The 16,511-nt window shown below is 35.7% G+C and overlaps 1 protein-coding gene across 1 annotated transcript; it reads left to right on the top strand.

The window, feature by feature from the left end:
* The first annotated feature begins 680 nt into the window (after positions 1–680).
* LOC124368149 (COP9 signalosome complex subunit 5-like) lies at positions 681–8,860 on the top strand. The gene is made up of 3 exons (XM_046825425.1): positions 681–722; positions 1,547–1,774; positions 8,333–8,860. Exons 1-3 carry the CDS (start codon positions 681–683, stop codon positions 8,783–8,785), a joined length of 723 nt encoding a protein of 240 aa, XP_046681381.1. The 3' UTR covers positions 8,786–8,860.
* The last annotated feature ends 7,651 nt before the right edge of the window (positions 8,861–16,511 follow it).

Here is a 16,511-nt window from a genome sequence, read left to right on the forward strand (position 1 = left end):
ACAACCTACGGTTTAGACCGCTACCAGAGCCTCAAACAAAAATCTACAAGCGGACAAATCGTCAAAATTTAGACAAAATTTTCGAGATTTGAGGAGCTATGTTTCGGGGTGGTACCGGTTAGAGATGCGGGGGGAAGTATAATGTGCCCATTCTGTAGATCAAAAAGATTTGCTAAAAACCCCTCTTAAAAATTAGATTTGAGCTACTACCAACTGGTTTAGTCGCTAGGACCGGCTCGACGATAAGCAAAAAACGTACAACCCAAGTTTTTTAAACCAGTTTCAACCGGTTTTTAATTTGTTTTAGAGGGGTTTTAAAATTAAAAATTCCCGGTTTTTCCAGGACTTTTCCTGTTGGTTATACGGCCGAACGAAAAAGGTACCTGCGTGCCAAAATTTCATTCAAGTTTCCAGCACTTCTAGAACTATCGTTAGAATTTGTATCTATCCATCAGGTCAGTGACTGTGAGTTACAACAATGCGGCTGGCTATTACCCAGTATTTAACTCGCCTTCGGCTCGCTGGGGGTACGCCCCCAGGCCCCCAAATAAACGCTTGCAAATTCGGGATCCACCCCCCCCCCCCCCCACCCCCCCCCCCCCCCACCCCCCCCCCCCCCCACCCCCCCCCCCCCCCACCCCCCCCCCCCCCCACCCCCCCCCCCCCCCAATCCCAACTCAATGATATCCCAACTCTCAATTACAGGAGTCTCTTCGTGCACTGTAAGTGTTGGGCATTAAAGTCTTTAAATGAAGTCTCTAGAGAAGAAGTTTAGAGGATTGAGATTATAAGACTGTATGGAGGCCATAGCACTGAACTTCCTCAACCAAGCCATTTATTATCTTCAATATATTGAAATCTTGATCTCGTGAATAAAAACACTACATCAAAATATGTGGGCTGCAAAAAAATTATAAATAAACATGATTGTAATTTTAGTTTACTGACGTCATGCAAAGCAGTTTTTGTTGACCTAGGACTTATTGGTATTATCCTACTACATATATGAGAAAACAAACTTTGCCAATATTACTTGGGCTATCTGTCAATACACATAGTTTTTACATACACAGTGTGTGTAAGCAAAAATATGTATTGGAGGTACCAACAACATGGATTGCATTAGGTTCTTTGTAGAAATTGCTTGGTAAAAAGATTCCCTCAAGAAACATTTTATTAAATGTTGAAGTAAAGTGAAAGTTTAGTTTTCTTGCTTTATAGCTATATAATGTTGACATTTCTGTTAAATTTTGCAACATCGTAACTAACACAACTCAAGAAAAAAAAACTTAATTTGATTATTTCTACATTACAAGAATATGATGCCCATAAGTTTTGAAGACAACAACTACATTACAAGAATATGTTGCCCATAAGTTTTGAAGACAACAAAGTTTATAATATAATTCTAATTTCTTTCATTCACAAACAAATACATTCTTTGAATGTTAACTATTTGATTCAGTTCCTACACAGTTTATAATTTAACAGAATTGAAACTTTAATATTTGGCAATATCTAGAGGGTTGTTTTTCTAAGAAGGTAGCCAAGTTTTAAGATATACCCTGTTGATGTGCAGGTTGGACGGCAAGAGAACGCTATCGGATGGTACCACAGCCATCCTGGCTACGGGTGTTGGCTTTCTGGAATCGATGTATCCACACAGATGTTGAATCAAAACTTCCAAGAGCCATTTGTGGCCATTGTCATCGATCCTGTGAGAACCATCTCCGCTGGTAAAGTCTGTCTTGGAGCATTCAGGACATATCCTAAGGTGGGTTGAACATGATACGATCTATAAGCTTTGAAACATGTTTGCTGTCAGCTATCGATCAGGTGTCTGCTGTATCTGGTGTCAGTATGGCTTCCCCTGTATTGTACAGTCTAATTGTAAATTTCTCATTATTTATATTGTACAATAAACCTGCAAACAAAATGGTGAGTATCTTTGAGTAACTTTGTTCAGAATCGGTTGTAAATAATGTAGTGGTCCTAAAGAATCTATGTCTAACAGATACAAATAAAGATAACTTTATTCATGAGCCTCAAGCACAGAATGGTGTCAAACAATTGATAATTACAATTCATTTATATGCAACTTAATATGGAGTGGCGTTGTCGAGATGAGGTCTTGCACGAGTAGTGAATTCGTCCAGACTCTACAATGGAGTGTCTGCAAGCCACTGCCGGATCTTCTTCTTCTTCAATGTGGAGAGTGGACTTTCCTTTATTTACTGTGGAAGCATATTAAATAGCTTTGCTCCAGCATATGAGGGCTTTTTTGATAAGATGGAAGTTCAGTGGGTTGGAAGATTAAAGTTGATGTTGTGCCTTGTGTTGTAGCTATAGATACTGTTGTGTCTTGAAAAGGAAGATCTTAGAGTGCAATCAATTGTCTCCAAGATGTATAATGAGACTGCAGTTAGAATTCTAAGGCTTTGAAAAGTGTCCCTGCAGCTTTCCCTTGGCTGAAGACCTGCCATGGATTGAAGAGCACGTTTCTGGAACACCATCACTCGTTTCAAGTTCTCCTGCTTTGCCCGTCCCCAGAATATTATACCATATCTGAGGTGGGACTCGAAAAGCGTGTGGTAGCTTGTCCTTGTTGCTCCAGCCGTGCTGATGGCTCGAATACGCTTCAAGGCGAAAATTGCAGAGCTCAGTTTCATGCAAAGTGAGTCAACATGGTAGTTCCAGGACAGTTTCTCATCAAGGATTATACCAAAGTGTTTTGTTGAGTCAAGGGTTTGAATGTTAGGAGGACCAGTGACTTCATTTTTAAGCTTTCCTATAATTAGTTGTGTATTTTTTGTCATCATTGAAGACCAGATCATTGCTGATACAGTAGTCTTGTGCAAAACTCACTGCAATGAAGTTGTTCACCTCCAGTGCTTCTGCTGTCGTATTTCTCGATAGGAGTATGGTATCATCGGCAAACATGATAGCTCTGCTATATTGGCTAACGTAGTTGGGGAGATCAGCTGTAAACAAAGCGAATAGCACTGGTCCTAAGACCGAGCCCTGAGGGACTCCTGTCTTGACATTTAGTGGCTTCGATCTGGTCAGTGTTGGTATGCCATTGGTGGTTCCTATCAGCTCCACAAGTTGCATTTGACTGCTTAGACAGCTTTTAAACCAAGAGTGAGCTATTCCGACAACTCCAAGCTGTTCGAGTTTGTCTAAAATCAAGTTGTGATTGAGGCAGTCGAATGCCTTGCTTAGGTCAAGGGATGTGCTGATGATTGTTTTCCCAGCATCTAGATCATTAGTTATACACTCAATGATTTCTTCAAGAGTTGTTATTGTCGAGCGGCCTGGCATAAAGCCATGCTGTCCTTCAAGAATAATATCATTTTGCTGGAGATGCGCTCTAAGTCTACTTAAAACAACTCTCTCCAAGACTTTAGAGAATGTGGGAAGCAACGAGATTGGTCTGTAATTCTTGATCTCATCTTTCTTGCCTTTCTTATAGAGGGGGTATACTTTTGAGGTCTTCATTTTAGATGGAAACACCCCTTATGCCAGAGACTTATTGATCATGTCGGTCAAAGGAACCATCAGTTTTTTCTCGCAGTTTCATGATCCTTGAAGAGATGTCCTCTACACCAGCTGAAGAGGATGGTTTGGTTGCTCTGATGATCACCCGAACTTCATTTTTTGTGGTTGGAGCAAATATTCTGAGATGATCTTCAACAGTAAAAGTATTTTTTGTGGGTGCATACGTTTTTGGGGGATTTTTCTCCTTCAAGGTGTCTTCAGCCACATTGTTGAAGTGCTCAGAAATGCTTTCTAATTCGCAGATTGCTTCATTGGCTATTAGTGAGCATATTAAGTCTGTTGGGTTTTTCAATGTCCTTCTTTTGGCATTTATTACTGTCCAGATGGCTTTGTTCTTGTTTGTAGATTCAGAGATATATTTCTCATTCGCAGACTGCCTTAGTGATCTGAGCATAAGATCATAAACCTCTTTCTTTTGAGTCGAATCTACTTTGTCTTCCAGTCAGAATAAATCTGTCACGTGCTTCAATAAAGGATTTCTTCCTTTCATTCACCTCGGTGTCATATGCAGTTGTTTTTTTTGTTTTACAGGCCTGTTGCGAGATGTCTTGTATGGGCAGGCAAAGTCCAAATTAGCAACCACCAAAATGATGAATCTAGAATAGGCCATGTCTGCATCATCCTCTGTAAGCACTCCATCCCAGGACTGATGAGAGATCGTTTCCCTAAGGGTGAACATTGAATTGCAATTAAATTGGCGCAGAGTGGAGACAGTTGAAGTATTTTTCAATGATGGTACATTTATGGTGAATATTTGGCCAGTATGGTCGGATAGATGTTCATTAATTATTTCTGCATTTACTAGGTCCTGGTCGAGATTTATGCACACTAGGTAAATTTAAGTCTGTGATGTGCTCTTTATTCTAGTGGCAGAGGGAGAGGCAACCTATGGATGTCATAAGAATTTAATAGCTCTTTTAAGGCTGATTTATCTCTTGAATCTTCAAGGTAGTCAACATTCAAGCCTCCCACTAAGCAGATTCCACTGCTACTGGAGGGTAGTGTTTCAAACGCATTTGCTAATAGTGCCAGGGCATCTTCAAGGGGGGCATCTGGTGGTCATTAGGCACCCAGGATGAGAAGATTTCTTCCATTGATTAGAGAGATATTTATACCTGATAGCTCCAAAAGGCACTCCCTGCTTAAGATGTTCAATGTTTAGGCTCTCGATAGGGTTGGCAATTAAGTTGTGGCTGTAAATGGCAACACTGCCTTTTCTATGATTAGTCCTGCTGAAAGCCACTATTAGCTTATAGTTTATGAGGTAAACATTTGAGATGGAATCACAGTCCAACCCATGTTCTGTGATTACAACAATGCCGGGTAACTATACGTACAAGACAACTTATTCAAGTAGTCATTAAAAAACATATTGTAAACAGAATCTAAATTTCAGTAGGAAGAAGAAGTGTTTAGAGCCTATGAAGGAAGAGGATAATGTGTTAGTACTATAATTTAAAATTTAGATGTTTGTTGACATACTGTAATAGGTTTCAAATTATTCCAAAACAATGTGTATTTACATAAAACAGGTAAAGTTATTATAAGTATATTTAGATTATGTTTACAATAAAACCTGTTTTATAAATCCCTTTTCTTTCTTAACATTCACTCAAATTTTTGAACTATTTAAACTTGTAATACAATTTATTCAAAACAAAAATTACAGTAGAGTCCCGATAGTTCAAGTCTTGATAGTCCGAGGTTCCGTTAAATCCGAGCCAACACATGTAAAAAAATAAAATGTGATATTGACATATTTGTACAACACATTCGAGGGAATGTCTGTAAACTGAGTGCTAGGCTACTTGGAGAAGCCGGCAGCCTGACTCATCAGTGACACTTCATTTGCAAAGCCCCACCCCCACCCTATTGTCAAGGCCACGGAACATCGCGCCCCGTATTGTCTAAAAATAAATCAGTCCGTTGCTCATCACGTTCGACTGTGGTACGGTTGTTCTAGATTACGATCGCAGTGCGCTTACCCGTCTGTTATTTACAACATACAGTACTTGTTGTCTAAATATTAAGTTTTAGTAAAAAAGTATTTTCTGAAGTGTTTATGTGTTCATTGTACAGTGAACTATGAGTTCAAAAAGTAAAAGAAAGTTTGTACCGATAAAAACAAAACTAGAAGCTCTTAAAAGACTTGATAAAGGTGAAACGTTAAAAAAATTAGCTGCCGAGTACGGAGTTGGTGAAGTGACAGTTGGTGACTGGCGAAGGAATCGCGATAAAATTGAAAAGTTTGCATCAGAAAAGTGCTCGGAAAAGTGTACTGATGAGCGGAAGTCTATGAAGAAAGCAGAGTATGAAAAAACTAGCGAGACCCTATTTTTATAGTTTTGTCAACAAAGAAACAAAGGTTGTCCTATTTCCGGACCTATTTTACAGGAAAAGGCATTGTACTTTCGCAATGAAATCAATGAAGGTGAGGAAGATTTTACGGCAAGTGTAGGATGGCTTGACCGTTGGAAAAAACGTTATGGCGTGAGGCAGTTAGAAATTTGTGGGGAGAAACTTTCGGCGGATTCCGAGGCAGTTGTTCAGTTCTGTGAAAAGTTAAAAAATCTGATTAAAAGTGAAAATTTAACACCTGATCAGATTTACAACTGTGATGAAACTGGTTTGAATTTTAAAACTTTGCCATCAAAAACTCTAGCTTCACGGGAAGAAAAAGCTTCTCCGGGTCACAAAAAAAGCAAACAGAGACTGATTGTGCTAGCCGCTTCAAACGCGTCGGGAAGCCATAAATTAAAACTAACTGTCATTGGCAAGTCTGCTAAGCCTCGTGCGTTTAAAAACATGTCTATTTCAACGCTTCCAGCAACTTATACAAACCAAAAAAACGCATGGATGGACAAACAAATTTTTAAATACTGGTTATTTAGTGAATTTGTTCCTGAAATCAAAAAGTTTTTGAAGAAAAGCAACCTACCCTCTAAAGCCATCTTAACACTTGATAACGCAGGATCACACCCAGATGAAGGGGAACTGCAATGCGATGGCATACGCACGATGTTTTTGCCACCGAACGTGACCAGCCTCATACAGCCTATGGACCAAGGCGTACTTGAAACTTTGAAAAAAAAGTACAGACGCCGTTGGTTGCAATCAATGTTTCAAACAATTGAAGGAGAGGCAACCATAAAAGATTTCCTGAAAAAAGTCACAATCAAGGATGTGATTTATTGGATCGCTAAAGCTTGGAGCGAAATTAAACCAGAAACAATCCAGAAATCATGGAAGAAAATCGGAGTGTGTAAAATTGATAATGACGATGAAGATGACGATCTACCGTTAATAAAGTTAATAAACAGACTTCCTGGTTGCAATGGGACAAATCAAACTGATATTGGAGAGTGGATGAGTAGGGACGAACAGTTAGAGACAACAGACGACACCATAGTTGAGATGGTCACAGACATGACAGCTGACGGGAGTGAGGAAGAAGAAAGTGTGCAGGAGACAGACCCGGCAATGACTCACAGCGACGGCTACGCGGCACTGGATGCGGCCCTGCGCTACGTAGAGCAGCAAGCAGAGGCGACAGCGGCAGAAACGTTATTGCTTCGGCGGTGGAGAGACATGGTTGCCCGCAAACGCTGCAGTGTGGTGAAACAAAAAACTCTAGACAGTTTTTTTTAAGTAAACATTGCATCTTTGGACCTCTGTAAGTAATTTATTAATGCTGGTATTTGTAATAAAAGCATATTTCTTTTTTTATAACCCAATTTTTCTCAAAGTGTTCCGTATAATTCGAGGTACATCAGGTCCCATTCACCTCAGATTACCGGGACTCTACTGTATTATTATGTTGTATTTATACATTACGTTGCAATAAAACCTGTTTCATAAAACTTTTTTCTTAACATTCATTCAAATTTCTTTAACTACTTAAACTTTTAACACAATTCATTAATGATAGTACAGTATTACTATAAAGAAGAAAGTAAGAAGATTTAGCGATGTTTGTACTTACTTTTAATTAGTTATAATTTATGAGTGTAGTGATATTTTTTTATCACTTAAAACACCAAGTGTTTAATAAAGAACCAAATTGTATTTTAGGACAAACACCGTCTCAAGTTTTAATTGGTCCAGTGAGCTTCACAGTGAAATAACTTCCTTTAAAATTATTAATATTACCAGTAATAATTTTATCACAAGAAAACGGAAAACTAAACTTGTTTAAAGCAAATCATCAAGTGGAGGAGGCAAGAGTGGTCAAAGGTCAATCTGATTCCATAGAAAGCTAATTTGAAGTAAATAATATGTTATATTAACTTTGATATCTTTGTTTTACATGAGCTGTATTGTAGGTTATATTCATAATTGGTAATTTAAATTTCCAGTTTTGTTAAACATTAATGTACTGCCACACATCTAAAATATATTGATTTATATTACTATGTTATTGATTTTATGTGGTTACTGTTTTGACTTTATAACAAATCTGCAGTACTACTGACAGTCTTGTTGAGTTTAAAGTATCCACATTATGGTCAATTTAAACAATTTATTTCGAAACTGTGCATAATTATATCTAGAGTTTTCAGTATTTAAAAATACTGAACAATATACTACTGTTGCCTTACTATAATACTATAATTGGTGACTGACTAGTGACTCGAAATGCTAATCTAGTGTGATGAGAAAATTACATGTCAGTTAAGGTTTTTTAGATGTAGTTTAGTTCCATGTCTGGTTGAAATTTTAGGTATTTTGGATATAAATTTTAGGAATTGATGTAATCTGTCTGTTATACTTATAGGGCTACAAACCAGCCAACGAGGAGCCCTCCGAGTACCAGACTATCCCACTAAACAAGATAGAGGACTTCGGGGTCCACTGCAAGCAGTACTATTCGCTTGAGGTGTCCTACTTCAAATCCTCGCTGGACCGACGACTCTTGGATTCGCTCTGGAACAAGTACTGGGTGAACACTCTGAGCTCAAGCAGCCTCCTGACCAACGCTGACTACACCACGGGCCAGATCTTTGACCTCAGCGACAAGCTTGAGCAATCGGAGGCGGCATTGGGACGCGGTGGCCTCATTGTGGGTCTTGGGGTACATGAGTCATCAGAGAAGCGAACCGAAGATAAACTCCTCAAGGCTACTAAGGACAGCTGCAAGACTACCATTGAGATTATCCATGGATTGATGGCACAGATGATCAAGGATCGGCTGTTCAACCACATCAAAGTTAATAAGGCCGATGTGTAGATAGATAGTTACTTAAGATTTTGGATTGTTTATTTGTAACACTTCATGTAAAATATAATACTTATTCAAATATCATTTTTTGTTCTATTTTTACCGGTTCCTCCATCTCTGATCTTATCAAATAAAATAGTTAACTACTAAGTAAAAGGGAGATTATTAATTGGTTCGAACCTATTCTTGTAGAATATACAAGTAGAGTAATAATTTGGAAGATTTACTGTGTAATTATGATGCCAAGTAATATTAACTATCCTTCCCATAACTTGGTTGTAGTCTGTTTAGCCATTTGAACCATGGAAGGTAAATATAAAAAAAAGTATAGTTTCATGTGGTCAGAAAGCCATTTAGACAGTGGTTAATTAAAGGACTGTTATTTTCATGAGTTCTTAATTGTAATAAATATCCAAGAATACTCACCTACACGAATTAGCACATCAAATTTAAATACATGTTAGTAAACTTTTTACAAGACCACTAAACATTTTTAAGTGTTGTCAATATTTTATTTTGTGAGTCAAATGGAAATTGGTTTTATTTAAAAATATACACAAATTTGGATATTTGTTTGTTAAGATATAACAAGTCCAAGTGATAAAAAATTATTAAATTACAATTGAAATTGTTGAAAATCTAAAAGCCTAAAATAAATATGTTTGTAGCTGAGCATAAATAAAGCTTATCATTTGAGGGGGCTGACATTTTTTTTATTTCTTTCTCTCTTTTTGCTCCAGAGTATATCGAGAATGAACTGATGACATTTTTTATGAAGCTTTATTTCTATACAGACATAGTTTAATGATGGTGCATGTCACTCCTTGGGATCTGGCTGAGCATTAGGAAACATTTTTACTTCAGTCTTACGAGTAACCAGCTAATCACAGAGCAATTTATTTATATAAATAAAAGAGGATGTTTGTATATATGACAGTGACAGCTCAGAAACTATTTGACCGTTTTTAATGAAAACTTGTATGTATGTATTTTTCTACAGAGAAGGTTTATATGCTATGCCCATTTATGTAACTCACCACCAGGCAGCACTGCAAAAGGTACAAGTTTTCAAAGTGCCTGCATATTGTAAATTGTAATTACAAGACAGTTACACTTATTAAATAGCCAAAAACTATTTGAAGGTGTTAAGTTATGATGTTTAAAATAAAAATCTGGTTGAACTTAAAGCTAGAGTGTTAGACCGCTTTATAATAAAGTACATGTACGTTGTACAATTGTTAGAAACATGCAATTATGACAGATCTTCTTGATCGTGGGAACAAGGCAAATTCTACATTGGAAATATGAACTAGAAAGGCTCATACACAGGTAAAGCTTACAAAAAACATGCAAAGCTGTAGGAAACAGCTGGTTTTTATACAATACGATCATGTCAAATTTTAACATGCAATATAGTAACACAATGTAGCCTAAATATATCCACAAGATATCTCGATAAAGATATCTGTAGACTTTATATTTTATATGAAACTTCATTTCTGCATAGGCAAGACTTTTTTTGATGGTACATGCCCATCTGTATAGCTAAGCGTAAATTAAAAAATATCACTCAGTACAAAGATTGACACAATTTTTCTTTTGTCTGTCAAAGGATGTAAGCAGAATCAGGATCAGAATCTTTAGTATTGTTAACACAGGTGAAACATACTTTCTCAGAGGTGTTGATCATGCTGACAGTAATTCGAACAGGAATAATGACACATGTCATGGGCATATGAATAAATGGTTAATTGAATCTTATTATCTTCATCAAACAAATATAACTTAAAAACGAATGAAGTAGTAATTAAAATTTAAGTTATTCTTTCAAATATCAGACTGTCAGGTTTATAAGTTAATGTAATCAATACCATTTCATTTTTGCTAGGATTAATAAATGTTAATGAAATAATAGATAGCCTAAAAGATTTCAATGACATTGTTTTATATCAAAATTTTGTTCTACACTTAGTATTTGAAATTTAGTAATTAAATTTTAAGCCAAGTGAAATATTTAAAGTGGAAAGTGGAATAATGTGATTCAATTGAAGATTTATAAGAATTTTATAAAAAATTCAATTAAATGGATATCTTTTGAATGACTGCAATAACTTAGAAACGGAAAAAAATGCTTTGTGAATATACTAGCTTGTAGTTTTTATTTTTGTGAAATATCATTCAAAGTGATCAGGATTACACATTTCTAGAAAAACTACTCAATTCACTTCTCCTAAACGTTTTTTCACCACTTCAAATGAAATGATTTGATCTTATCTATTCAAACACAAAGACAGTTTATGGTTAATCGTGTTAAGTTTAACAGGAATCATCTTAAAGTTATTATTAAAAAACTAATTGAGCACGAAATGAGTTTGTTAGATATAAAAAAGGGATTACCGTTCTTCACTTTATTTTCTGATTTTGTCCAGTTTTTTTATTTGGTTAAATATAATTTCCTTTGGAATAAAGTCTGATTGAAAATGTGTAATGTAACAGTAAACATCTGATTCATTAATGAGAACACGTTGGTGGTTAACCCACTATAATCCTATAGTGGGTTAAGGGTTCCTTAAGTAAGAATTATTATGATAACAAGTATGGCAACTTTGTTATCTTTCTTCTGATAAAATCAGATATATCAGATAATTTAACTTAAATGGTTTGGATGATGTAGGTGCTTATCTCATACAATGATAATAATTGAAAACATCACTTTTACCAATGGATTGTAGATGGGATTTAGTAAATGCTGTGAAAATAAGTTTGTCCCACTTTTTTGTTCCACAGTATATATTTAAATTAGGATCAACATAACAAATTTTCTAAAAGATAAATATATATATTTTAAACAAGTTGTATCAATCTAATTGGCTGAGCTACAACTGGGGCTTCAAATTCATGTCTGTCTGTAAATATATATGTCTGTCTAGAAAAGAAAATATTGAAAGAACCGATTCAAATTCAAGTTATTGTAGAACAAATCGCTATAAAGAAGAGAAAATTTTCTATTTCACATGAAATTAGCAAATGTTATAAAATTAAATTGTGAAAGTTTTTAAAAACAAATATTTTGTTAAATAAACATTTGTTCTAGGGTATTCATTTTTGTCTTCTCTTCCCACCTTTAAAAATAAGTGTAATCCCATCTAACTGCTTAACTGTTTTTAATTTTAAAAACGTGTATAACAGTTGACAAATATAAAAAAAAACAGGCAGGGAAATTGTAGATTTCGTTCTTTAAAAAGCCTAGATTCTTCGTATAATGATCGGAAAGTTAATTACTATAATGAGTTTCAGGTGCCAGGTTATAAAAATTTGATTTTATACTTCAGGTTCAGTGGTACACCCATAGCAAATTAGTCTCCCCAGAAAGTTTTGTCTAGAGCCAGAGTTACGAATGTAGTTATAATAATTCCTATATAGAATTTCCTTGAATACAATAGAATAGGTAGGTTAAAAATTTATATAATATTATTAAGTTATATAAAGGAATTTTGGATCCTACTGTAATTACTTGCTGAGATATACGTTTAGTTCTGTAAAATATTTGGACTATAATAAGAAATCTTGTGAAAAACGTGTGCTTTAAATCATATTCAAGTAGTTTTAGTGTATTATTCATCGATATGGAGACACAAATTAAAATAACAAGTTTTGTTATTTAGACATAGTGTAATAACCAATGAACATTGTAAAAGTTGTAAAATTTGTGATTTTATTTTGCTCCTGTACTGTAAAAGAGAGGAAAAGTCAAGTAATAAAGAATTCCTGATGAAGGAGCGGCTGAGTGGATGTATGAAGAAAGATGGAAGTGTTTCATTAAACGAGAGGAGGATTCATGGGTCCCTCAAGCAGCGTAAGTCTTCTTCTACCTCAGGTGTAATACTTCATGTAGGCAGTGCATTGAGTTAAAACAAAATAAACTAAGATGAAATCATTGAAGAAAATTGAGAACTTGTTTCATTAGTCTCATTTAATTATTTAAAATATTTTTTTATGAATAATGCGTCATCTTGATAATAATGATCCTGGAACTGAGTATAAACATTTCTAAGATGTGGTTGATTTTGATAAATAGTTTTTTTTTAAGTTGAAAATGTTTTTTGAAAGTAAACCATCTTTAGTTAATATCACATATTAAGGACTATGATCTGTCACCTAAGAGCCCCTCTTTTTATAGTGGCACAACTCCAATGTAGAAGTAATCATCATTTAAAACTCGCGGGCCCTAGTCAGAACATGAGACGATCACCGCGGAGTTTCAGCTTCGGTCCGCTGGGGATCGCTTCAACGACCGAGCGCCTTACAGCGGAGGGCCAAGGTACTTTGGCAATAAGTACTCTTCGCCTGACAGGCTCAGTCTCTACCCCACGATACAGTGCACTCAGATGCGTATGTTCTACCTATATTTCATATTAATTTTGCTAGTGTAAACTTGCCTTTACACACGTATTTAGCAAATTGACGAGCAACTAAAGATACGTTTCATTAGGTAATTGTATACAGCACGTGGAACACTACTAGGTAAAGGATTTTATTTGGGGAAATTATTTGATCTGAAAACATTCAATAAACGAAAAGAGTTAATCTTATAGCAAGTTATTTGAGTTCACGTTTAATTTTTTATTTAATTCATTTTCAAGGCCGCTGGGTTGGTTGTCGTACGTTGGTCCTGTCTTCCTTAGATTCGAGCTCAAGTTGACTGAGCTAGGTACGATTTGGAGCAAATTACGGTTTGCGATTACTTTTTATTTAGTTTATAGTTTATTTTTGAGGCCACTAGGTTGCTTGCTGTACGCTGGATCCAGTGCTCCTTAGTTTCGAGCTCAAGTCGAACCAGACGTGCTTCCGAGTGAACTAGTGTGCGCGTTTATTTTGATTATGTTTGTCGTTTCTTTTCGAGACCGTTATGTCGCTTGACGTAGATTGGCATAAATGCTTGGGACGATTTCGTGCGAACTAGCGTTCGCGTGTAATTTTATTTAGTTTATCGTACATTTTGGTGGCCTCTGAGTTGCTTGACATTCGTTAGTACCAGTGTTCCTTAGTTTCGAGCTCAAGTGAAGCTAGGGGCAAAGGTTTTAGGGAGCGCTTGGGTGCAAGAACAATCATCCTAAAATCCCTGTTGACTCCTTTCTTTTATTTTCTTTTGATTCCGATTGGCAATGATGAACACATGTCGATCCATTAATCATTGGTTCTGTTTGACCTGCTTAAAGTCAAGTTCAAAGTACCAAAAGTACGTTTCATCCAACCTTAACTCCTTTAAATTAAAGTAATTTATTCATATTTGTCATTCTTCTTCTTGCCGCTCTCGCCGAAAAATTGGTTTGCCTAATGGACACGCCCGTCTCTGCATGTGACATTTCCTCTACCAGTTGAGGCACCAGACAGAATGCACGCTTGTAACATGTTAGGCAATAAAGCGCAATTATATAATATGCATATTTATAGATTAAACGTGTGTAACATTTTTGCAGCTATTACGCAAAATGAAAATACCCACAACGCCCTGAGCCTAAGCAGTTCTTTGTTTTTACCTATTGACCGAAGTTGCTGATGATTTTAGTTATTAGGGAAATAAAATCTCCACAACCTGTTGTGGATATTTAGACATATCCATACGATTGGGCTAATGTGTGAACACAACTCATTAATGCTGGAAAAACTTGTAAAAGAGGAAAATTGTTGTACCAAATATCTTTTGTCTAATTGATTGTGTGAATAAATAATTCTATATAAATCAATCAGACATACTAAATAATTGTATTATACATGTATTGCATACACATTTTCTTATATTGAGTAAACTGAAAAATATCTCTCAAAATATTTATATTCAAAATACACAGCGAATGTGTGTACTAGAAAGCAAAGCAAAGTAGAGGAGAGTTCATTGAAGCGCCCTCTAGGAAGAGAAATAATGGGTAATGGAAACAACCGAAATTGAATTACCTCTTGGTTAGTCTATATAACCTAATTAGAAAGTTATATTACTTTAGCTCGGCTCAAATGTTCATCACCCATTATTTGTTAAACTCGCGGATCATTCATTCGTTGATGCCAGTAATGTATTTATTTTGATTATATATTCGTAACCTTTTCTTAATTAGTTTTCCGGTTTTATTACTCATAGCCACACAACGCAGTTATAGAGTTAGCAAATCATAAAAGTCAGTTATTTACTGGTTGATTATCATTAGTGTAATATCTCATTATATAGTAATTTTCTCTTTATTCGAGTGGATTGACAATTTCATTTCTATTTGTCTATTTTGTAGTCACAATATATCAAGAACAAACTGACCTATAGACCTGAAATTTTCATTGAGAATTCATTTATATATAAGTTAGGTGAAATCAAGTTTCACTGATCTTATGGATAACCAAGGTAGTATCGAAAAAAATCATAGAACAAACATATTTGTAACACATTTAAGTAGATGCCGTATGGTAGTAGGTAAATTACTACTATGTAATAATAACAAATGTTTATTGCGTTTACAATTTAAGAAAGATTGTATAAAATCGTCAATATAGCTACATGTATTAAAATACAATTGAACTCTATAAATCAATTTAAACACACGCCATTTTATTTGTTAAACAGTTTTCAGCTGTGCTGAGTATAATTTAGAACACAACTAGGGGGATTGAACCAATTAATTTCAAATTTTATCCTAGCGGCTCATAATAAACTCTTTAACAGAGTAGAACACCTTCAACTCCAATCGTTTTCTCAATCGAGCTTTGAATTTTTTTATAATTTACATTTTTTATCTCATCAGGGAGCTTATTTATCAACTTAACGCCAACCTCGGATGGTAAACGTTCGAACGTGGCAGTTCTGTGCTATTGAATACGGAAGTTGTGCCGGTCTTAGTCCCACATTGGTAAACGTCACTGCTTTGGACCAACTCACACTTGAAATACAGTACAGAGCAACCTCAAGGATATAGAGGCAGGGCCTTTATATAGCCTGTATAATGGCTATTGGTCAGGTTTTTCATGGTTGTTGGTATTCAGCAGATGTTGTTATATCTGTTCTATAATTCGGGTTGTAATCGAATCCTTAATCCTTCCTGCTAATAGACCTTTGGCCTATAAACTTCTTGCCTCGGTAACATTTTTATAAGGGAAGTTTTGAGCTCTGAGAGATCTAGGCTTATAAATGTTTCCAGGATATGTGTGGTGTCGACCTCAGGAAGCTATAAAAATGAAGCCTGCCTATTTTTAGGAGATCCTGAATATTGGGCGATCCTGAACATTGGAAGATCATTGCCTGTATGAGCTCCAAAGCCTTTTACCTTTTGATAATCATTTCATTATTGAAGATTCTGGTATAGTCACTGAGCGATCTTTACTTACGATTATGGGATCTTCGTGCCTGTGGATGGTTTTGGATGATGGGAAGTCTTGAAATTTCGAGGTATATTTTTACTCTGATCGTTCTATAGTTGTTACGCTTCTGGAACAATGAAGCTTTCGACCACTAGGATTGTAATAAAGAGTGGTATGTGAAAAACCATGTATGTATATCTTAATATAACTGATGACAACTTGCTGTAATTTGAGTTTAGTAATCTGGCTGGTTAACCGCATCTCTTATGGTTCTCTCAAAAATATAAAAGGTGTGGGTCCTACCTACCCTATTACGTACATTGAAAAAAATGGTTTGAGGTCTGATACTGATATAAGGGTGAAATAATAACGTGTGACTGATGACACCAAGCTG

This window comes from Homalodisca vitripennis, chromosome 8 (genome assembly GCF_021130785.1).
Source record: "Homalodisca vitripennis isolate AUS2020 chromosome 8, UT_GWSS_2.1, whole genome shotgun sequence".
Classification (NCBI taxonomy): domain Eukaryota; kingdom Metazoa; phylum Arthropoda; class Insecta; order Hemiptera; family Cicadellidae; genus Homalodisca; species Homalodisca vitripennis.

Coding starts and splice junctions, on each gene's coding strand:
- LOC124368149 (XM_046825425.1), top strand. CDS start 681: ATGATATCCCAACTCTCAATTACAGGAGTCTCTTCGTGCACT. Junction 723..1,546: donor CAGGAGTCTCTTCGTGCACT/GTAAGTGTTGGG, acceptor CTAAGAAGGTAG/CCAAGTTTTAAGATATACCC. Junction 1,775..8,332: donor CATTCAGGACATATCCTAAG/GTGGGTTGAACA, acceptor TTATACTTATAG/GGCTACAAACCAGCCAACGA.